This window comes from Apus apus, chromosome 14 (assembly GCF_020740795.1).
Source record: "Apus apus isolate bApuApu2 chromosome 14, bApuApu2.pri.cur, whole genome shotgun sequence".
Lineage (NCBI taxonomy): Eukaryota > Metazoa > Chordata > Aves > Apodiformes > Apodidae > Apus > Apus apus.
The window spans coordinates 773,920-794,850 of record NC_067295.1 but is presented as its reverse complement, the minus strand read 5'-3'; the positions used below and the strand labels follow the sequence as shown (position 1 = coordinate 794,850).

The 20,931-nt window shown below is 41.3% G+C and overlaps 1 protein-coding gene across 6 annotated transcripts in view; it reads left to right on the top strand.

Moving 5' to 3' along the window:
- Positions 1 to 1,678: 1,678 nt before the first annotated feature.
- RBBP6 (RB binding protein 6, ubiquitin ligase) overlaps positions 1,679 to 20,931 on the top strand; it is a 29,175-nt gene continuing 9,922 nt past the window's right edge. For 4 of the 6 annotated variants that reach the window (XM_051631800.1, XM_051631798.1, XM_051631801.1 and 1 more), the window contains exons 1-10: positions 1,679 to 2,276; positions 8,024 to 8,123; positions 9,996 to 10,034; positions 10,697 to 10,733; positions 15,348 to 15,392; positions 17,759 to 17,847; positions 17,963 to 18,059; positions 18,834 to 18,973; positions 19,849 to 20,021; positions 20,749 to 20,852. In XM_051631800.1, coding sequence (XP_051487760.1) covers positions 2,111 to 2,276; positions 8,024 to 8,123; positions 9,996 to 10,034; positions 10,697 to 10,733; positions 15,348 to 15,392; positions 17,759 to 17,847; positions 17,963 to 18,059; positions 18,834 to 18,973; positions 19,849 to 20,021; positions 20,749 to 20,852 — 990 coding nt within the window. In that variant the 5' untranslated portion in view covers positions 1,679 to 2,110. The remainder of the gene's footprint in view (positions 2,277 to 8,023; positions 8,124 to 9,995; positions 10,035 to 10,696; positions 10,734 to 15,347; positions 15,393 to 17,758; positions 17,848 to 17,962; positions 18,060 to 18,833; positions 18,974 to 19,848; positions 20,022 to 20,748; positions 20,853 to 20,931) is intronic. The other 2 variants (XM_051631802.1, XM_051631797.1) reach the window with 1 other exon arrangement.

Sequence of the window (20,931 nt, the reverse complement as noted above, 5' to 3'; positions counted from 1 at the left end):
GTTGGGTTTGTTTGTTTGTTTGTTTGTTTGTTTGTTTGTTTTTACCAAGCCTGTTAGTCTTCACTATATTTTCTTTAGAAGTGTGCTGGTCTTTGGACGGATTTGTCCCGGTAGCACTGCACCAGCTGCCAGCCAGGAGGTTTCTCCGTGCAGACTTGCAGCCAGAAGACTAGAAAAGAAATATCTTTAAAGGGAAAGATTGTCTTCTGTAAATGAGAATGAATGGGCTGAACGTGCAACCAGTACATACTGTGAAACAATTGGGGGGGCCATCGTGACATTAAAAAGAATTTGAAATTCACAATAAGGTGACTAATTTTAATTGTGTAATTGCCTGAAGTGTATTAGTAGGTAAGTAACTGGTAAAGGAAAAATTAGGATTAATACAGAAACTTACATTGTATGAATTACCTGATCTTCTAAAAAACTTAGATGACTGAAAAGAAAGTGTGCATCATACAATTGTGGCAGTAACAAATAGCTCCTTTACTAAAAAGCAATAATCTGCATAATGCAACATTAATAGATATTTTAAGTTTCAGTCATTGCCTGCAAAATGAAAGCTAAAAGATGGTAATTATTTTTCTGTCCTCATGTGGTTTATTTTGCTGTCGACACCCAGCATTTAATTTCCTTATTCCCGCTCCCCAAGTTCTCTTCCCTGTTCTCACTAATTTCTTTCTCATCTCTAGTCCGGACCAACTATCCTTCCCTTTGACAGTGACAAAATACCCAGTCCGCCTGCAATCGGCTCCCGGTCGTTGTGACCGCTCTGGAGACCCAGCCCCTCGTGTTTCCCCGGGGTGTGTTGGGCTGCAGGCACCGACGGGGCTGTCACTCGCTTCTGTGCCCGGCTCGCGGCGCGGCAAACCCGCTGGCACCGGTGGGGACAGCCGGGGGGTAACGCGGGGGGCAGCAGCCGCAGGGACACCCCGGGCGGTGCGGAGCAGCAGGGACAGCGGGTGATGCGGGGCAGCAGGGACAGCCCGGGCGGTGCGGGGCAGCAGGGACACCCCGGGCGGTGCGGGGCAGCAGGGACAGCGGGTGATGCGGGGCAGCAGGGACAGCCCGGGCGGTGCGGGGCAGCAGGGACACCCCGGGCGGTGCGGGGCAGCAGGGACAGCGGGTGATGCGGGGCAGCAGGGACAGCCCGGGCGGTGCGGGGCAGCAGGGACCCCGGGTGATGCGGGGCAGCAGGGACAGCCCGGGCAGTGCGGGGCAGCAGGGACCCCGGGCGGTGCGGGGCAGCAGGGACAGCCCGGGCAGTGCGGGGCAGCAGGGACCCCGGGCGGTGCGGGGCAGCAGGGACACCCCGGGTGATGCGGGGCAGCAGGGACCCCGGGCGGTGCGGGGCAGCAGGGACACCCCGGGCAGTGCGGGGCAGCAGGGACCCCGGGTGATGCGGGGTAGCAGGGACACCCCGGGTGATGCGGGGCAGCAGGACCCCGGGCGGTGCGGGGCAGCAGGACCCCGGGTGATGCGGGGCAGCAGGACCCCGGGTGATGCGGGACTCTCCGCCAGAGGGCGCGCGCGGTTGGCACAGCTGGGCGGGGCCGCCGTGCCCACGTGACACGGGCCGTTTGCCGTAATGCGCAGGGTCACGTGGGGCGCGGGCGCGGTGTGCCGCTGCGCCTGCGCAGTGCGGCGCTCGCGCTGGCCCGTGCGGTTGGCGGCCGGGAAACCCCTCGGCGCGGCGCTGGGGCGGGGGCGGCCATCGCGAGCGGCGGGGCCGGCGCCGTGTGCGGCGGCAGCGGAGGCCGAGCCGGGCCGCGGGGCCTCTCCCCGTCCGTCCGGGCTGCGAGGAGGAGCCGGGCGGGCGCCGCCGCGGCCCCGTTGGAGCGTTGAGGGCCGCGGGCCGGAGTCGTTGCGGGGGCGGGGGCCGGGGCCTGGCAGCGATGGAGCCCTGAGGCCTCCGCCAGCCGACTCTGCCTGAGGCCGCGGGGCCTGCCCATGGCGGAGCGCCGCGGCCTCTGAGCGCCGCCCGCTCGAGCTCAGCCCGCGCTGCGTGCTCGGCCCCTCGGCGGGCCCTTCCCCGCGCCGCTGCGGGCCCTGCCCGGCGCGGAGGCCGCCGCTGACGCCGTCGCGGAGCAGGCACCGCCTGGGCCCGACCATGTCGTGCGTCCACTACAAGTTCTCCTCCAAGCTCAACTATGATACGGTCACCTTCGACGGCCTCCACATCTCCCTGTGCGACTTAAAGCGACAGATCATGGGCCGGGAGAAGCTGAAGGCGGCCGACTGCGACCTGCAGATCACCAACGCCCAGACCAAAGAAGGTGCGTGGGGGCGGCGGGCGCGGGGCTCGGGGGAGCGCCCGGGCTGGCGGCCTCGCAGACCGCCCCAGCGCGGCCTGCCCTTTGTGGCTTGTCCCCATGTAGCGTGAGTCAGCCCCGGGCCCATCTCGGCGTACGGGGGGACCGAGGGGGCAAGCGACGCCGGGGATTAAGCGTGGTGGGAGGCGATAATGCGGTTCGTCTGTGGTCGGTAGCTATGACTGGTGTGGGGGGCCTCGCAGAGCTGCTCTTCTGCAGTGGCTGTTCTGATGGATCTGTGTTCTAGTCGTGGAGCTAGATGGAGAAGAATTCGGAGTTGATGTGCGACATACAGTGCATACAAAAGTGTAGGTTTCCTGAAATTCTAGGTAAAACGATAGGGAAATATGGGAGGATATCTTACAATAACAAGCTTGCCAGATTTCTTTTAAATCTGTTGGAAAAAGCTGAAAGTGGTAGAAATAGAACAGATAGCTAATTCAATGAAAAAAAAAAGTGGCTTTGGTGACTTAATTTTGTCTCCTAACTTTACCCCATTCATTGGAAACTGGTTTTGTGCCCGTTGCAGAAACTGCTCACTAGCAACATTTTTGTGCAGACCCTTTAAAGCCATCCTGCACATGACTGTTCTCTGTATTTAAATTATAGTTTGGAATTTCTTGTTAATGTAACTTATACACCAAAGATACTGTCATTCTGATGCTGTTGAGCATCATTTTATCATTCATTTCGCACCTTTTTTTTTTTTTTCATGGTGCTGTGTCTCAGTTATGTCAGTAATGAAGTTTCATGGCATGTATGGTGAATATATGAAATAAATGTTCTTAGAGAACTGGTAAGTTCTCTTAAATCTAATAACTGGTTGATTCTCAGACAATAATGGTTTTGTATTTCTTAGTGTGATGTTTCAGTTTGGTAATCTGCCATCTTGATAAGTTTGAATGGAATTAAAGACTATGGCACCTGACTTCTCAGACATGAATTGTGAAGTGTTTTCATTTCTTAAACATTGTTTTTTTTCCTGTGGTTCTGTGACACACTTAGAACAGTCTTTTCTTTAAAATGGGTACTAGTGGGGTTTTTTTCGTCTTCCTGTTTCATGTGTTACAACTTAAGCAGAAGAATATGTGCACTGCATTAAATGGAGCTTCAGCCCTCACCTTGAAAGTGGTTGGGTCTAAAGCTCCCTGTTTGTCCACAGATATTAAAGCTATTTTTAGAAGGATGTTTGTGAAGAGACTTCCCAGTGCAATGTTAGGGGTCTAAGCTATGCCATTCAATTGCTTGACATGTTGAGGGGCAGATACATTTTAGAATACTTGCTTTTTTTTAGTAGTATTGAAAAAAAATACCAAAAGTTAATGAAAAGATGTTTAATTTGCTGTAGGGGCTTTGCTGCTGAATAGTCTAAATTTGATCTTCAGCTGCACATGTGCTTTTGGCTTCACAAGTGCTGGCAGCTGGCTGGCATCACTCCTGTCCTAGTTGGGTCTGTGTAAAACTGAGCCTTAAAACCAGATTGTTGGGTGGTTATAAACTGCAATGGAGCACAGTTGTTATCACCAGAAGAAAAAATGTTTTGAAATAGGCCAAACACATGGATTCTGTCGTAGCAGGTGAGGAACAGAAGCAAAGTTTTTAGAAGAAAAAATACACTCATAAATACAATACCCTGGTGAGTGTTATGCTAACAGTTAGTTCTAGTGTGTTGTAGAGTGCGTTGCTTTGGTTTCCTGCACAGTGTCCAGTGAAGAAAAAGCATCTGCCTCTCTAGGTTCTTAGTTGTCGTGTTGCCTAAAGCTGAAGTTTAAGAAGGAATCATCTTTCAAAGAGCATCACTCTGGTTCAGCAGCAACAAGATTCTCCTTTAGGCAGGTTGTGTTGCACTTTGTCCTTAGTAAAATGAGTATAAAGTATTGTATTAGTGGCACAGATGCTTACTGAAGTTTTTGTAAAGGTGTTTTCCATACGCAAGTGTGAAAATCCCCCAGTGGCTTTCAGAGCAAGGCAGAGAATACATTGTGGTGCAATATATATCTGTGCCAAATTTTTGCTCTTACGCACAACCACGAATTTCAGTTTCTATTAATCAAATGTAGATGCTTAAGCTCACCTTCAGAAGATAAAGGAATAAACTAGACCAGGAGTCACCAATTTTGGTGGAATCTGATAATCCAGAAATCATATTCCAGACTCTTAATATGTTTCAAGGCAGTGCTTCCAGTGCCAGCTACACAGGTGATTGATTTGTCACAGTGTGCCAGCGGTGTTGGCTAGAACAGAGTTTAAAAACAAAAATAACTTAATGAGAAAGTGTATTTTTAAGTACTAGGGGAAGATGTGTTCTTCAGAGTTACTCTGCAGATTCTTGCCCCAGCAGCATAACAGACGGTTAGCAAGGTATCTCAGCCTAAGAGAGGCTTGTTTTTGTAGTTCCATACAGACTTGCCTTCTGATGGCTTGTGGTCTGATGAGCTAGTGTACTGTTGTTATCTGGGTGAAAATGCTTCTCTAGATGGTGCTAAGATGTTCTTGCAGTGCTGTCAGACTCAAAATGGTGGATTAAAGCAGTCCATAAAGTAGGAACACTTTTGAGAAACTTGTTTATAACGTGACAAATCATTAGAACTAGCAGGTTTTCAGAGTTACATGTTATTTTAACATGGGAGCCTAAAATTGTGCATTAACTATGAAGCAATATAAACTTCAGGGCCTGACCTGAGCTTTTTGGACTTTTTTTCATGAAGAAGGCTGTGAGCACTATTGCAGTTGTCTAAGGTTCCAAAATCAGTGTGAGGCAGCAGTCAGAGTATCTTTTGCTTAAATTGTCCCTGTTAATTTCTTGAAATATTTCCTCTTGACTCTTCCAAGCACACTATTTTATTGTAGGATAGATGCAGCAAGTTTTAGGCTGTTATGTCTCTTCTGCTCTTGACTTTAATATAATGTCTTCCTTTGCTTTTGCAAGCTTTCTGAGCTAATGCAATAATTGTTTTAATCACAGGTTAGATTTGCTAAAAGCTGAGTAGCTGCTTTCTGTCCATCACTGGCCATAAATAGTTCTGTGCTCTAAGGGAGGAGCAATCAACATTGTTGTTACCTCCAGCTTTTTTGAGTGTTTCTATTGGAGCTCTCTTTGGACAAATGTGAAAAGTCGCCTTCATGAGCATCATGGCACTGCTCACTGTGCAGATGCACAGTCATGGGATGAGACAGTGACATTGTTTTGCAGATCCTGGTAGCTGCCAGGTCTCTGCTGACCATGAGGAACAGGTTCCTGCTGAGAGATCCCGTTTGGTCTGAGAGCTCAGTCTAAGCTGGCATCCGATACATGTAAATATCAGTAACTCGACAGGGCTGAACTAGCTCAGCAGTGTGCCCTGCTGTAGGTAAACACTATTCCACAAATTCTCTGACATGGTGACCGAGCTAGTGGGATGCTTCAAGTACCAAGTACAAATAGGTGCCCTGATAAGTTCCTACACAAATAAAGCCTTTACTTCACCAAGCTATTGTTATTTTTCAGCTGACTGATTTAAATGTGTACTGATTTGACTTTTAAGGTGGCTGGAGCTCTCTTCACTGTGCGCTTCACAAGCCAGCTGAAAACAAGCATCTGTCTGTACACGTATACACAAAAGCAGGGGCTGGTCAGGTGTTAATGCTTCTCTTCTAATGCTCAGTGAGCTGTCACAAGATACTAAAAGAGCTTCATACATGTGTTGTGCATGTTCAAACTGACCTCTGCAGGCTTGCAGAACTCATGAATAAATGCATTGGTTGCTGGCCTTGTAAATGCAGTCTGGTTCTAGGAAAGGTGTTGCCACTTGTCATCTTCTGCAGAACTACCCCAATCCTCAGTTTGGCACAGGCAGAACAAACTGCTGCCTTCCTCTGGATCCGCTGTTGCTCATTCTGTATCTCTTGAGGTCTCAGTCCAGTGATTTGTGATCTGGACCAGATAGAATAGAATTGTTTTGGTTGGAAAAGACCTTTAAACTCATTGAGTCCAACCATTAATCCAGCACTCCCAAGTCCACCACTCAGCCATGTCACTCAGCACCACATCTCAATATGCTGTCTATCAGGCAGGTAGAAACAGCTGCTTTGGGCTTATAGAACTACAGCTGCCCTGATCACCTAGTGTTTGCCTGCACCTCAGTACTTCTCCCTCAAATCCAACCCAGGCCTTTCTGGAAAGATGGCTGTGTAAAAAGGTTAGATTTTTGTTGTGAGAAGAGAGCTCTAGGGATTGATTTCTGTGATACCACTTCCGTTAAAGTTTGTTTTCATTGTTTCTCTGACACCTTGAAGCTACTCTAAAGTCCAGAGGAGGCTTGCTGTTCAGTTCTCTGAGAAGATCAGGAGTTAGTTTCAGCTAAATGATTCCTCAGTTTTCTGAAAAGGCATTTTGTAATTTGGTAATAGAAGTAAAATTTTAATTTCATGGTTGAAACTATGTCTTCTGGTAGGTGTGTTTTGATCTAAGAGATGTAGCAATAATATACTGAAAAATGGAGCTTAAATAGTGAAATAGTGGTATTTTGTGTGTGTTCACTGGGCAAAACCACCCTGGTGGAGCTTGACTAGATACACACTATCTTTGGTTTTCACATCATCGTTCTGTTTTGGTCTGCAAAGGTAATGGCTTTTAATATTTAAAGCAGTAGGTAGATTACAGGGAATGGCTGCTAATAGTGCTTTAAAATATTTAGTAATATCCAGCTTGTGAAAGCACAATGCAAAAAAAAAACCAAACAGGTTCTCATGGAGAGATCTTTGCATTTTAAGCTTACTCAGTCTAAGTGTCTCAGGTAGGTGTGTTGTTTTTTTTTTGTTTGGGCCTTATATAAAAGGTGAGATAGCTTCCCTGCTCTGATGGTGTGTAAGCCAAGGCAAACCAGGGGCAGCTTCAGGCACGCATGGCTTTCAAAAAGCTTTTCAAGGATTTCTTCAGAGGTAATTTTGATTCTCTCTTCTGTGTGGAAAAGTGATGGAAATAATTCATTGCCCTTTGGTTAATTCAAACGAGATGATTAGCTTAAGAGAGGAGCTACCACTTTAGTTTGAGCCAATTCTGCCCTACTTATGAAAACAAACTCAGAAAACACCCACAGTTTCTGTGATCCAGATTGTACCACTGCCAGTTTCGTTTCCATGTAAACGTAAGGCACTGAGCAGCATGGTTCTTGAGGGATTAAGCTCCAGCAATAGGCAGAGATGGCAGCAGGCTCTCTGCTGTGTCCTGCCAGCCCTGAGCACCAGCAGCCTTGGTGAATGGTGTTAACAGCTCTGAAAGCCATGTCAGAGTTTTCAGTCTGTAGCCAAGTGCCTGTTGTGTTGCAGGCCTTGCTGGGCAGACTTCAGAATCTGGTTTGTGCAGGGGAGATTTGGCTGTGGTTTGTTTTTCTCTATTAGCTTTGTAGCCTAACAAGCAAAAGCAATTCAGCTTGATTAGGAAAGAACCTCATGCATTAGCAGACCCTTCTTTAGTGACCTTTGAGACCATATTGTTATTGGCATTCAAATTTTTTTAAAAAAGAAAGATTTTGTTGTTTGCATTTGATTTTCAAACTTGAAGATTTCTTGAAATGCACCATTAGTGTGTTGAGAAAAGTGTAGTGTTACATATAATACATATATATACACACACGATCTGCAAAGGCATTATCTTAAGTTCTATGTAATTACATATTAAAAAGCATTATTATGAATTGACTTATTTTTTTCTGTATTTATGTTGTTTTCAGAATACACAGATGACAGTGCCCTGATTCCGAAGAACTCGTCGGTAATTGTCAGGAGGATACCTATTGGGGGAGTTAAAGCTACCAGCAAAACATATGTTATGTAAGTACCCATAAAGCATTGCATTTTTCCTGAGGGGTCTCAGTGTGATAACTTTTTTTATTGTTGCTAGTTTGCAGAGGCATTCAGATTCTGTCTGAAGCTGCTGTTAATTTTTGTTGTAATGGGGTAGATTTTATGGTTTTGTCCCAAGATAAACTTAAATATTTAGGCTGCTTGGGACAGGGGGTTAAAACTCCAGCAGTGGTAACTTTAAAGTTATTTTGTTGGGTTTTTCTTGGAGTTGATTTTTGAGACCCAAGTTGTAGATTCTGTGTCCTCTGTGTGGAGAGATTCCATGTGTCTGTAAAGACAGATACACTTTGTAGTGTAAATGTTCTCATCTCAGGAGAGTCTGGTTTTCAGTGTCTGGTTATTTCTTGCATTTGGGGTAGAGGGGGCAGGATATGGCAGGTATTTTTACAGCCCAAATTTGGGGATTTTGCATAAAGGCTGCCAGCTGGTCAACCATGCAGACAAGAAGTTTCGTAACTGATTCTTGTTAGTTTGTTAAAGATAATGTCTGTTTCAGGCAAGAGAACTTGACAAGCGTATAAAGTATATTGCCTTTTGTGAGAGTACGATGAAGGAGCAGTTAATCCTTTCCAATCTGGAAACTGATTAAGCAGTTTAGCACATTATCTAATGTTACTGGTTATTTTTCTGTTTTTACCCAAAGCTGATACCTCTGCTCCAGGTTTTAATTTGATTGAGCATCAGGTTGTTGATTTAAGTTACAGCTGTTCAGATGCAATCCTGACTATAGGATTATTGCCATAATTTATTTATTCATACAGACTAGTTCTGTATCAGCTGCATTAGCATTATTTAAATAGCCATGTTTTCCAGCCTTCTTAAAGATATGCTTCTCTACCACAGTTATCAGGTATTACTGACTGGTGGTTTTGCCGTGTCTTTCTAATGCTAGTTCTCAATAAATACACAGCTGAGTTATGGTGTGTCTCGAACAAACAGTACATCAGCATCCTGGTACCCATGAAGCATTTGGAAGCAAGAAGAGCTGAATTTAGGTGGCTCTGCATGTAAATTTTGGCCATGTGACTGCAGTACTTGTTGCAGGGCTTTCAAGCACTGTCTAGTAATTCTGGATACCACAGTGTTGTGCTTATAAACATGGCCCTTTTTGAGGGTTAATTTAAATATATTTGCTTCATGCTGTCTGGTCAGCATATCCTCTGTTTCTAGTTGGATGGCCCCTCTCCTGCTATTGTAATGCTGCCCTAAAGTGAGAGGATACATGGTGCTGGCATCAAAGATCAATGAATACCTACCTATATGTGTGGATAAGGAAAGCACTGCAGTTCTAACGTGAAAACAAAGCAGGCAGATCAGCTTTCTATTCCTTCAGCTGGAAACATTGCAGAAATAACTGGCAGAGTGTTTAATGTTTGGGAGTGATGAGTGTATGGGTTAATGATGGAGAGGACTTCAGAAAGGCATTGCCTGCCTTGTAGTGTGTTCATCAAGGTAGTTGTATGAAGAAGCCATTATGTGGTAATCTAAGGTATTTCCTTGTACATCCTCATCTTCAGGAGGTGTGGGGCTGTAATTGTGTGCCTGGTATTGCTCTAGCAGTGGCAGGAAGAAGAAGCGTTTTTCTTTGTAAGTGAATTCCATAGCAGCTCTTGAATTGCCTCTGCTTATGGGACACTTTGGATGATGTGTGAATTGTTTGTTAACTATATCAGTGGTGGCATGTCTGATTCATGAGGAGCAGCATGCAGATACAGATCAATGAGTATGTGGAATCTCAGCAAGTTTTCAAATGTAAAAAATATTTCCTAAAATACTGTAGCATTTTCAAGATTATCTTAAAGCAAATTCTGGCAATTAAGACCTTTTTTTTTGTCACAGGACTCCTAAATCGCACAAAACCCTAGAAACTGCTTTCAGGTGACATTTCTACTACTATTTTTAGTCAATATAGCATATGTAACACATTCAGTATTTTGGCACTTTCATGCCCAAATATAGTAGATGTCTGAACACAGTGCTTGGGCTTCCACAAAGAAACACCATTCTAAAGACTGTGCTGCTGACATTTTTATGTTGTACTTCTGTCCGATAAGTGATTTTTTTTCACTTAAATAAACTTGCACTTCAAAGTGTCTAGACTATCACTGTTCTTCCTTAGAAATTAAGGTGCTGTGTCTGGTACCTATTTGTAATACTAAAGTCATACAGCTTGGCTTAAGCTGCCTTCATACTTAGGTGGTTGATTGTTAAAGATCAGAAAATGGTAGTACAGACTTACTATTTTGATACTTACATACAAGAGACAAAATACCCGAGGACTTCCTTTTGCACTGTTGTGTTCTATATCTGTAAGTCTTAAGAGTAATTTGTGACAAAGTAGAAAAGTGATTTTGGGGTTTTTTCAGTTGCATTGAATGTACCAAGAGAGAACAGTTTATGTATGTGGATAGAACTCTGCGTTTGCTAAACTACCAGATCACTGTGTTTTGATGTTGAGGGTTTATCATCTGTTTTCGCTGCATTATGTTGGGTACACGTGCTTTATTTTAAATTCTGATCACCTTTATTTCTCCTTCTAGAAGTCGAACTGAGCCAGTGAGTGGAACATCCAAAGCAGTATGTAAAAACACAATCTCACACTTTTTTCTACACACTGCACTTAATTCTAAACGATGTAGCCTTTTATTAATTTTCCAATCATTAACTTAATATATTTTCCATTAAAATATAGTATATGTTGTAAATACAATGTATTTGATTCAGCATAGTAAAAACTAATTAATGGCATCCTTTGCACAGTTCTAATGTGAATATCGGTATTTGTGCCTAGTAATGCATTGTATTTCATATTGAATATGCTAGAGTATTTCCTGTATGACTTCGTGTTGTACAGATAATGTATGATCATTTTTAGATCACGTAGGTTCAAGGTTTGCACAATTGAACATGGTGCCATGTTCTACATCTGTCTGTCTATAGCTAGTGATATGTATGTTTGTATAGGTTGTTGTGTGCTTTTTGTTTCTTGCAATAAAAATTGTTTGGAGTGTATTTTTTGCCATTTTCACATTGTATCACTTAGCTTTTGTTTTTAAATACTTTTTTTTGCCTAGTGGTTTTTGAAAATGTTATCAAAAACCACTGAGAAACCACTGTTGTTAAACTTGGTACTGTTTCTTGCTTTTGACTTGGGGTTCAAACAAATACCAAAACCAACATATCCCGTGTGTTTTGAGGACTGTTCTGTGCAGCTAAATGACTCCTTTCCACGTCCTTAAATACTTGGGTATTTGTTCCAAAAACTGTATAATTGAAGTGATACTGTTTCGGCCCCTCTGAGTACATAAATGTTTTTAGTAGATTGCTGTGACTTTTAACTGTCGTTGCTACACAAAGTGGTATTCTAAAGTTCTGCATTTGATCTTCCCACTTTATCTGCTGAAGCAGTTTAGTTTAATAGTTTGTCTGCAAATGAAAAACACGTAAAACCCAGTATACAAATTTTGGCACAAGGTTAGTAGAGCCTGGTGCATTTGTGGGTAAAACACTTATTTTTCTTCTGCCTGCAGTACATTTTTGGATCTGGGTAACTTCAGGGTTGGATGCTGCTTGAGTTTCCCAAAGGTTCAGCCTTTCTTTAGTATACCACCACTTTGAACTGACGTTTGGAAAAGGGACAGCATTTTTCTTCAGGTTTTGATTTGCCACTTGGGTTGAATGCTCTATGTAACTGCGCATTTCAAATAGTCCTTACGGTATAAAAGTTACTATTTGGTGTTTTTTATTTTTCATCTTTATTTTAAGTATAACTGCTTTTTCTTCAGTAGACTGGTGTGAGGCATTACACTAACCCTGGATCATTGGATGTGATCACTTAATAAGCTGTTAGGATAACTTAATCTAGAAATTCAAGAACTCTGGGTCTGTGTTCTATGAAGAATGCAGCCTCTGGTTCCCATGGAATGGTCTGCCGTCAGCTTAAAATTGAAAACTTCTATGTGTAGGTCTAAAACCACCAAGTCTGAATCTGACATCCGTTAATTTTATCACTGATTGGTTCAAATTCCTTTTTGGACATCATTGCCTCTCGTTGGGAGTTGGAGTTAGTTTAACTGGCCCAGTGACCCGAGTAGTTAATGTAATGCATTGCTGTAAACCACGTTTATAGTATTTGACCTAATTCAGATGGGTTTTTATTTCTTGAAAACAGTTATTTTTGTTTACTAGCATGTGTATAAACACAAGTCACATGTTCATAAATAAAGTTAACATTCTTTTAGCCTCGTGTGTTCCCTGGCATGTCTGTATTACATTTCTAAGTAGCATCTTACTATGAGCTAACATAGATGTCTAAAAAGAATAAAAGGAAAAATCCTGGAATGGGATGGAAGACTTAGTGTTAGATAGAACTAGTTACAGTAAATGAAAGGCAAAGCAAAAGCATAGTTTGCTCTGCCTGTGCCTGGTCTGGGTTGTGGGTAGCATAGGGAGGGTGGAAGCCTTGCCTGGCTCTACAGGTCCCATCTCACTGTGAAAGCACTGCAGCCTCAGGTGCTGATGGTGTTGGAGACACTTTGAGCTTTGTTCTTAATAGCTCAAGTCTCAATCTAAAGGGGGGGGGAGGGTTATTTTGTTTTCTTAATATTTGTAGTTCTCTATGTATTTCAAAGCAGAGCCTGGATCTTAGTGAGGTAGGAATAATTCACTGGAAGGCTATCTAACTGTTGTTGGAGAATACAACAGCAAACTTAAAATTACTTATTTACTCTTTAGAGGATGCACAAAATACTGTATTTTGAATACTTCTCATTGTCTTGCTTTTAGGTTAATTGTCATTCCTCGCTTCCAAATTTGTCCTGCTGTCCTGTTCTTAAGACAGCCAAAGCAAAGGAAGTGGTTCCTTTCTGTTAAATGATACTACATCAGTGACACAGAAGGATCTCTAGTTGGGATTTGTCCTTCCTTCAAGGCTGCAGAAATGCAGTCATGCCCATTGTTTTAGCACCATCAAGCATAACTGTTGGCCTTCTTGGCTGGATTTTTAGTTTAGCCAAGATATTGGGGGGTTTAGGAAACCACTGTAATTTAAATGTAGCACTAAGCAGTAAGATTAGCCTTTTTGTCCTATTTTCTCTCCTCCTTCCCACTTGATGTTCATTTCTGTTTAGTCTTCTGCATGAAATGGGAGTTAATTCATTGACTGTCAATTGTAGTTTTCGGGCGGGGGTTGGTGGCTTTTCTTTTCATTCTTCTGCACCATTATCTTAGGGTTGTATACAAGTTTCATGCAGACATTGTTCCTATGTGATTGATTTTAGGGCCTGACAGGAAATACTTAAGTAGAAATTTAAAGGAAACAAAAAGACACAAGGATCATTGGAAGATGGCAGTTGTACTAAAACAGTACATTAGTTATCTGCTGCTTTTGATAACTTCACTAGAAAGGAGTGCTCTCATCTCCTTCAAGAAATTAGGCTGTTGCCTGCAAGCCATGTAATAACTGCTTCCTAAAAAAATACGAGAACTAATTAATAGTTTATGAACTGTTATGTTTCAGTTACTGGTCAGTACTGAACTGTTTAATGCTAGACTCCAGTAGAGAGCTTTCCTGATTCTTTGTTTGCTTCTGAAAAACCACAGAGCAGTCGTGGTTGTGCCTGCCAAGAGCGAACACAGGCCTGTTTTTCCACATGTAAAGCAAGGTGGCATGTGGAGCATGAAGCTTCAAAACCCTTGGATCAGGTTTGCTTTTTAACAGAACTAGGTTTCAAAGTGTTCTGAAAACAAGGAAAGTTGAATCTTGTGGTAAGACTTTCAATGGAAAGAAGATCTATTTTTCCAGATCTAGGTGTTCCTCTCCAAAGGCACATTTTCAATAACTTCTTAGTAATACAGTAATGTTGTATGTGCTTTCCAAAATATATAGGGAAAGAATGATTAACTGGAGTGAAGAATCCTCTTCTGCAGGTATTTTTTCCCCCCAGAGTCTGCTAAAACTGCTCCCTTGAGTTCTTTCACTATGTTAGGTAATAAAGGACAGGAGCTTTCTCCAGGGAATGGTTTTAATATCTCTTCTGGTCAATTGAGTGACCTCTTGAAGAGAGAGCTGTTCCGTTTGCATTGGGAAGTTTTATGCTACATTTTTGAGCAACTTAAGACATAAGAAGTGATTCGAATGTCTTTCTGAAAATGTTTTAATGGTGTAAAATTTACTGCTGCCTGCACATAGTATAATTCCATGTACTGGAAAAGGAACAAGAGTTACTCTTTTTACTTATGGAAAAGCTGCACCTTGAGTACAAGTTTTCAGTGAACCCCGTAGTGCATTGCTAACTGGGGCCTGAGGACTTCATTCTTGTGAGGTGTTCAGTAGGTAGCTGGGAGGGTGGTTGCAATGGAGAAAAAAGTTAAGAGATGTATTCTGAATCCATGTTTTCATCATCATCAAAATTGGTCTGATAGCAAGGAAAATATTAAGTTCTCACACTTCCCAAATTTTGCTAGTTTCTATAGTATGGCCTGTAGGCTAATGAAATACAAGAAATGAGTTTTCTCAACTTTTGTAGGCTGCTCTGTCATGGTAAACACCTTTATTCCAATAACTTAAGCAGGTTGTTTGTTTGTTTGTTTTTCCTAGAGGAAGTTACTTTGTGGCTGATGTTTTGCATTGGTGTTTTCATTTGGTTTTTGTGGGATATGGCAAGTTGGCATTTCTAAACTTAGTGACAGGCGGGTCAGAGTTCTGATATGCCTGTGCTTTATTTTAACAGGCAAATACTGTGTTCATAAAAGCAAAACCATCTGCATTTATAAAAGATGAGGCATTAACTGATTTACTTTCAGTGTAGTTTGTAGATCAGTTTCCTGTTGTGATGCTTCCCTCTCAAATAAATATGTATTTCTGAAATTCTCTGTTAGCCGAATGTTGAAAGCTTCCTTGCCCCTTCAGCTTTTGAAGAGTTGTGAGCATTTGACAGGGGTTCCTCTGAGCTACTCTGGAGCAATAAGTTGATATCAAGCAGGTTTGATTATATTAGTCTCTTCTCATTAACCCCATAGGCTCTCTTAAGCTGTCACTGTTTTGATCAAATACAAATTACATGAGGTTGAAAATGCCTCTTTCAGTGACACTCTGAGCATATAGTGCAGACTTTCAGACTACAGTAGAGGTTAACTATTGCTATGTTTTGATTGTAGAACTTGAATATGTGTTTAATTTTTTGTGAACAGATTGATGACTCTTCTGCATCTATTTCTCTGGCCCAGCTTACTAAGGTATATATATATTCTTGTCAAATATTTTTTAAAACTCTTTACTTCGTATTTTTAAATCTTATACTGTGATCTATAGCTGAATAACTGTTGTAATTTGAACAAAACTTAAATTTTTAATAATTTAAAGTATTCATTTTGACTTCAAAAGTGTGTATATTTGGATACTATCCTGTAAAGAGTAGTTCCCAGTTTGGGAAGATAGAAGGGGAGTACCTTATCAGCCTCAACATAATGTTGCAGTGTTACTCATCTTCAAGACACAAAGAAGAAGCACTTCAGAAGCTCTTTACCGTTTTTCATACGTTTTGTTAATTTTTGCGTTGGAAACTAACAGTTTTTACAGAAGAATTTAATTGGCTGTAAGTTACGGACATTTCAGGGGGGCGCAACAGCCAAAATAGAAGCGTTTCTGTACCGTGGACAATTGCATGGCTATTTTTGAGTTTCTAGTCATTATAGTTACAGATCCACTCCTTGAATGCTGCACAGTTTCATAAATTGTAGTATATATGCAGTGGATAACACAGCCTAATTTGTTTGAACACAGACTGTAAATTGTGTAAATGTACCTAATTGTTCATAGGAATATACCAATGTGTTTGTGTGGCATATTAGCAGCTGTGACCTTCTGAAACTGTTGTAATGCCATGTTTTGCTATGGAACTGCTTGCATTTTTTGCTCGACCATGTGTAACTTTGTCTGGGAAAGCACTAGTGATTGCACTTTGTGGAAGGGCACAGTGCCAGCCAGTGAAATTCCTAGGCTTTAAAATTAGAAAGATGAGAGAAAGCAGGACACAATGCAGAGTAGCTAGTTCTTTCTTTCTTCTGAAAATAAAGGCTGGAGTTTATTTTCTAGAAAGAGAAATATTCCCACTGAAAACTTCTTCCCTCTCTCACTGCAGAAATTAAATAGTGTACATTTGGAAAATAAAAATTAGAAAAAAAAGTTTGGAAGGTAGCCACAAAAAGAAATTGGTCTCCATTAGTGCTGTCCCTAAACATGTCCTTGGTTCTGTAATTGATGTGAAGTTTTACTCTTAACATGTGAAAACTGTCCAAGTGGTGTAAACATTGAACCTTTCAAGAAAACTGAAGTATTTCAGAAAATGCAGGAACATCATAACATAAAGCAGCTCAAAACTGTGACGTACTCTAACCTCTTTAGTGCAGGCTGGCTTAGCATGGAGGCAATGTGTTAACAGTTTTCTGGTTTATTACTATGTATTAAATGCCATATTTGAATTTTGGTCTATTCCTACTAATGTTTCGTGGTTTTTGGATGTGTTTTGTAAACCGTTTGGGTTCAAACAAATTAGTCAAGTATCTGTAAAGTTTTCTGTAAATGTTCATGGAAATTATTTCATAGATGGTGATCCGGATTATGTTGCTGTTAAGAAAAAACTGTATATGAAACAACCATTTAATAAAATGTTGAAACTAGTTGGTTGCTTTTGTGAATGAATGCATATAAAAACAAAAATGAGTGTTTGATCTGAATGATAGGTGCTTGAAGGTCCAAATAATGTACAGTCACTCCCTTAGACCCTGCTTGTATCTGGACTAGTGTGTAATAAAAATATTTTAACAAATGCTACTTTAAAAAAATCAGCTGGCTTCAATAATTTGAAGATTAGTTCTGCATAAGGTTTATGTTGCAATTTGTATGTTAAAAGGACACAGTCAACTGGAAAATACTGTTAATTTTCTCACTGTAGTTAAATCACTTAAAATGAAGAAGTTTGGTGGAGATGCAGTTTGGACTGCCTACAGCACATGATGGTCAAACGGTTGCTGAGAAGAATCTCTTCTCTTGCTGAGGGGTTATAAAAAGCTTGATTCCTTTCAGAGCTTCTGTGGCAGAAGCTGTATTTCAGCAAGCAAAACCAGCTGCCCCAGCTCTTAAGTTGTGTGTCCTTTTAATGCTGCAAAGTGTAAATAATGATACTCACATACATCTTTCTCAATTAAAAGCAGAGTGGCTGTCTTCTCCTTCAAATAGTCTGGAGTTGAATCAGTTTTAAAATACTGGATATTGTAATTTTTTCTACACGTAGCTTCTGTCCACTTGAAAGAAAATTGGATTGGTTACACAAGTCTTTATGTAAGGTACAAACAGAGCCTAAGGTTTGAGTGCCCAAGAATGCTCTTCTCAAGTAGGTTGACAGGCACATAAACATCATGTAATGGCATAAGGACTCCCCAGAACATCTTCAGGACAAACTTATTTTATATAAGCAGCTGTTTTCATGCACTCAGCTAGCGTTGTGCTGCTCTTTACAGGATTGGATGAGTGGTGTTGTCTTTGGCTGTGTGTGCTTAAATGTGTTTCTAATGTGTGTGTCAAATAATTACCTGTTAAACAGACTGCCAATCTGGCTGAAGCCAATGCTTCCGAAGAAGATAAAATAAAAGCTATGATGACACAGTCTGGCCATGAATATGATCCAATCAAGTAAGTGTTGATAATTTAAAATCTGTTCTTTGAAGATTACAGAAAAAAATGTAGAGATTGTTTGTTTTAGCAAGAGAGACCCATGCACACTTTTTTTTTCCTTAAAAACTTGCAGTTACATGAAGAAACCCTTGGGCCCACCTCCTCCCTCATACACCTGCTTTCGTTGTGGAAAACCTGGCCACTATATAAAGAACTGCCCAACAAATGGGGTAAGATGGGGGGGTTTCTGGTGTTAGGTTTTTTGTAACAAACACATGAATATTCATATTATGAATTATTTCTCTTTGGGTGAAATACAAAAGTTTTATGATATATGTTGCAGAACGTTTCAAAATTCAAGGGAAACCTGGAATTAAAGTATTTTTTTTTCTAGGTCAGAGACATTAAATATGCTTATAGATGTTTCTCTGTGAGTTTTCCTATGTGTTCAGATATATTTCAGTATTATTGGCAAATTTTCTCTGCTTTTAACCCTTTTTAATGACAGTCCACAGGTTTTCGTATTTTGTATAAAACATTGTTTCTGTTAACCCCCATCTTTTAAATATTTGCCTGTTCAATGACACAAGTCTCTGCTGGAGTATCTATGCTGTTGCACATTGTCACTGGGTGTCTGTGTATGAGGTGTGAGTTCAGTCTCCATATACTGATGGTGAATACAAGTCCTCAGGGACTGATGGAAAGCACCAAATAAGCTCTGAATTGTGCCTTGGAGGAGGAGCGGGTTTGTGTCCTCCAAGTGGATGGTGAGCTGAGGGAAGTTTCAGCCATAAGGAACCTGAAGTTAAGCCAAAGGTTGTTGGCTGAGTTCTAGAAAGTGCTCAAGCCTTTGAAACAGCCTGGCTATATTTATTCAGGGAAAGAAGTATTTCGGCAACCCTGACCACTGGGCAGAAGGAGAGGCCTTTGCTGCTTAAAATAATCATGGAAATACTAAGTGTGGGTCTCAGGATGAGATATGTCTGTATTTCTTTTCTTAACAGGACAAAAATTTTGAGTCTGTTCCCAGAATTAAAAAGAGCACGGGAATTCCAAGGAGTTTCATGATGGAGGTGAAGGATCCCAACACCAAGGGTGCGATGCTGACCAACACGGGGAAATACGCGATACCAACTATTGACGCGTAAGTGCAGAGCCAGTCACATTGACCAGGGGGAACATCAGTGGCAACACAGCCAGGCTGGCCAGCATCTGCAGTTACAGGGGAGGAAGAACTGTCACTGTATCTTAACCTTAAAGTCTGTGATGCTTTCTAACATTAAAATAGGATGGTCCTACCCCTTGTGCCACTTGGAAGTTGATTAAACTTGTGGTATGCTGAGAATCTGCTTCAAAACGTTTTAATAGTGTTTGAAATTGGAGTCTTTCTCTTTGAAAGCTCATTTTGCTTGTGTTTTAGATTTCAAAGACTTCTTTCAAAATGTAACAAATAGCTGTTGGACTGAGATTTCCTCCCCCTCTGACTTCTATCGAATCTCATGTGTGAAGCAGATTGAAGTTTTCCTTTTGCTGTAGACTAAGAAAATACTGTGTGCTGAGAACAGCAGCTGTTTTGAAAGGCACTTGCTGGCTCTTCTGTATTTCTGCCATGCATCTTCTCTTGTAGAAGCTGTTACATAGACTACTTTCATTTACAAAATGTAATTACTTGAAGACTAATTTTATCCTGAGCCTTCAATTTACATTTACCCTCTGGCAAAGGAGAGGTGGGATTAATTTCACCTGATTTCTACCTTTCAATTTTATTTTTTTTATCTCGTCTGAGCTAATTTCTTAGTTGATCCAGTGAATGGGATAATTTTGCCGAAGGAAAATTGTTCCCCCTCCTTCTGGTGGTGTGACTGTATAAAAGTTGTTTAAATGCCTACATTTTAGAATGCTAATGTGAAGTGAGAAGAATTCCATCTATTTTCTTCCTTTAATAAAATCCAAACCTTGGAAATGTTTTCCTTTATGCATCTTTAACTTTTTTCTTTTTCCTTCCCCACTCCCCTCCAGGGAAGCTTATGCTATAGGAAAGAAGGAAAAACCTCCCTTCTTACCTGAGGAGCCATCCTCCTCCTCTGAAGAAGATGATCCTATTCCAGATGAGTTGTTATGTCTGATTTGTAAAGATATAATGACTGATGCAGTTGTCATTCCGTGCTGTGGAAACAGTTACTGTGATGAATGTAAGTGTTGGTCGCATGTTTGTTAATTCAGAATGTCAAATCTGATCTTCTGAATGCAGAAACAGAGGACAACAGCATTGCTTTGTAACCCTTCTCTTTAATACTCAAATGTATCTTGAATAATAAGTTACTCTTCTCATGTTAAGGAAAATGCAAAAAGGAAGAAAGCTTTTTTCCTTTCTTACATATCTTGTTAAATCCTCTTTACGTGCAGAAGGATGAGTATGAGAAAAATGCAGAATTGTGCAGGTGCTGAGGATATTAGATATTAAATTCATTTAGTTGGTCCACAGCCCTTTCTCTCATACAGCAATACGTATCCAGCTCTGGTGACGTCTGTGGTCAGCCACAGACAGGTAGGCATTTAATCCACATTCTTCTTCACAGGGGAGCTGGTTAAAATCTTCAGAACGGCTGATGGTTTTTTGAGATGTTTTATTCATTAACCTTGAGATTGGTGACCTGTCTCTGTGCTAGATAGAAGAAAAAAGACCAGTGGAAACATCAAAACACAGCCCACTCCTCACGTTTAAATGTTACAATGCTGAAGTAGCACCGCTGGATAGTTACTTGCTGTTTTTACATTTAACAAACTTTTATAGCTTCCTGCTCTCCATTCAAGACCATACTTACCCATCAATCATATACATGTTTTTTAATTGATTAGAACACAGAACAGTTACCTAGTTTGGCTGAAAACTATTTGAACTATTCTAATTATTCACAGGTATTAGAACAGCCTTGCTGGAGTCTGAAGAGCATACCTGCCCAACTTGTCATCAGACAGATGTTTCTCCAGATGCATTAATTGCCAACAAGTTCCTACGTCAGGTAACATGACTTACATAAACTATTTGTAAGAAAAGTCTATTTGTAAAAAGCTGAAAGGGAAGAAAATACTAATTTACAT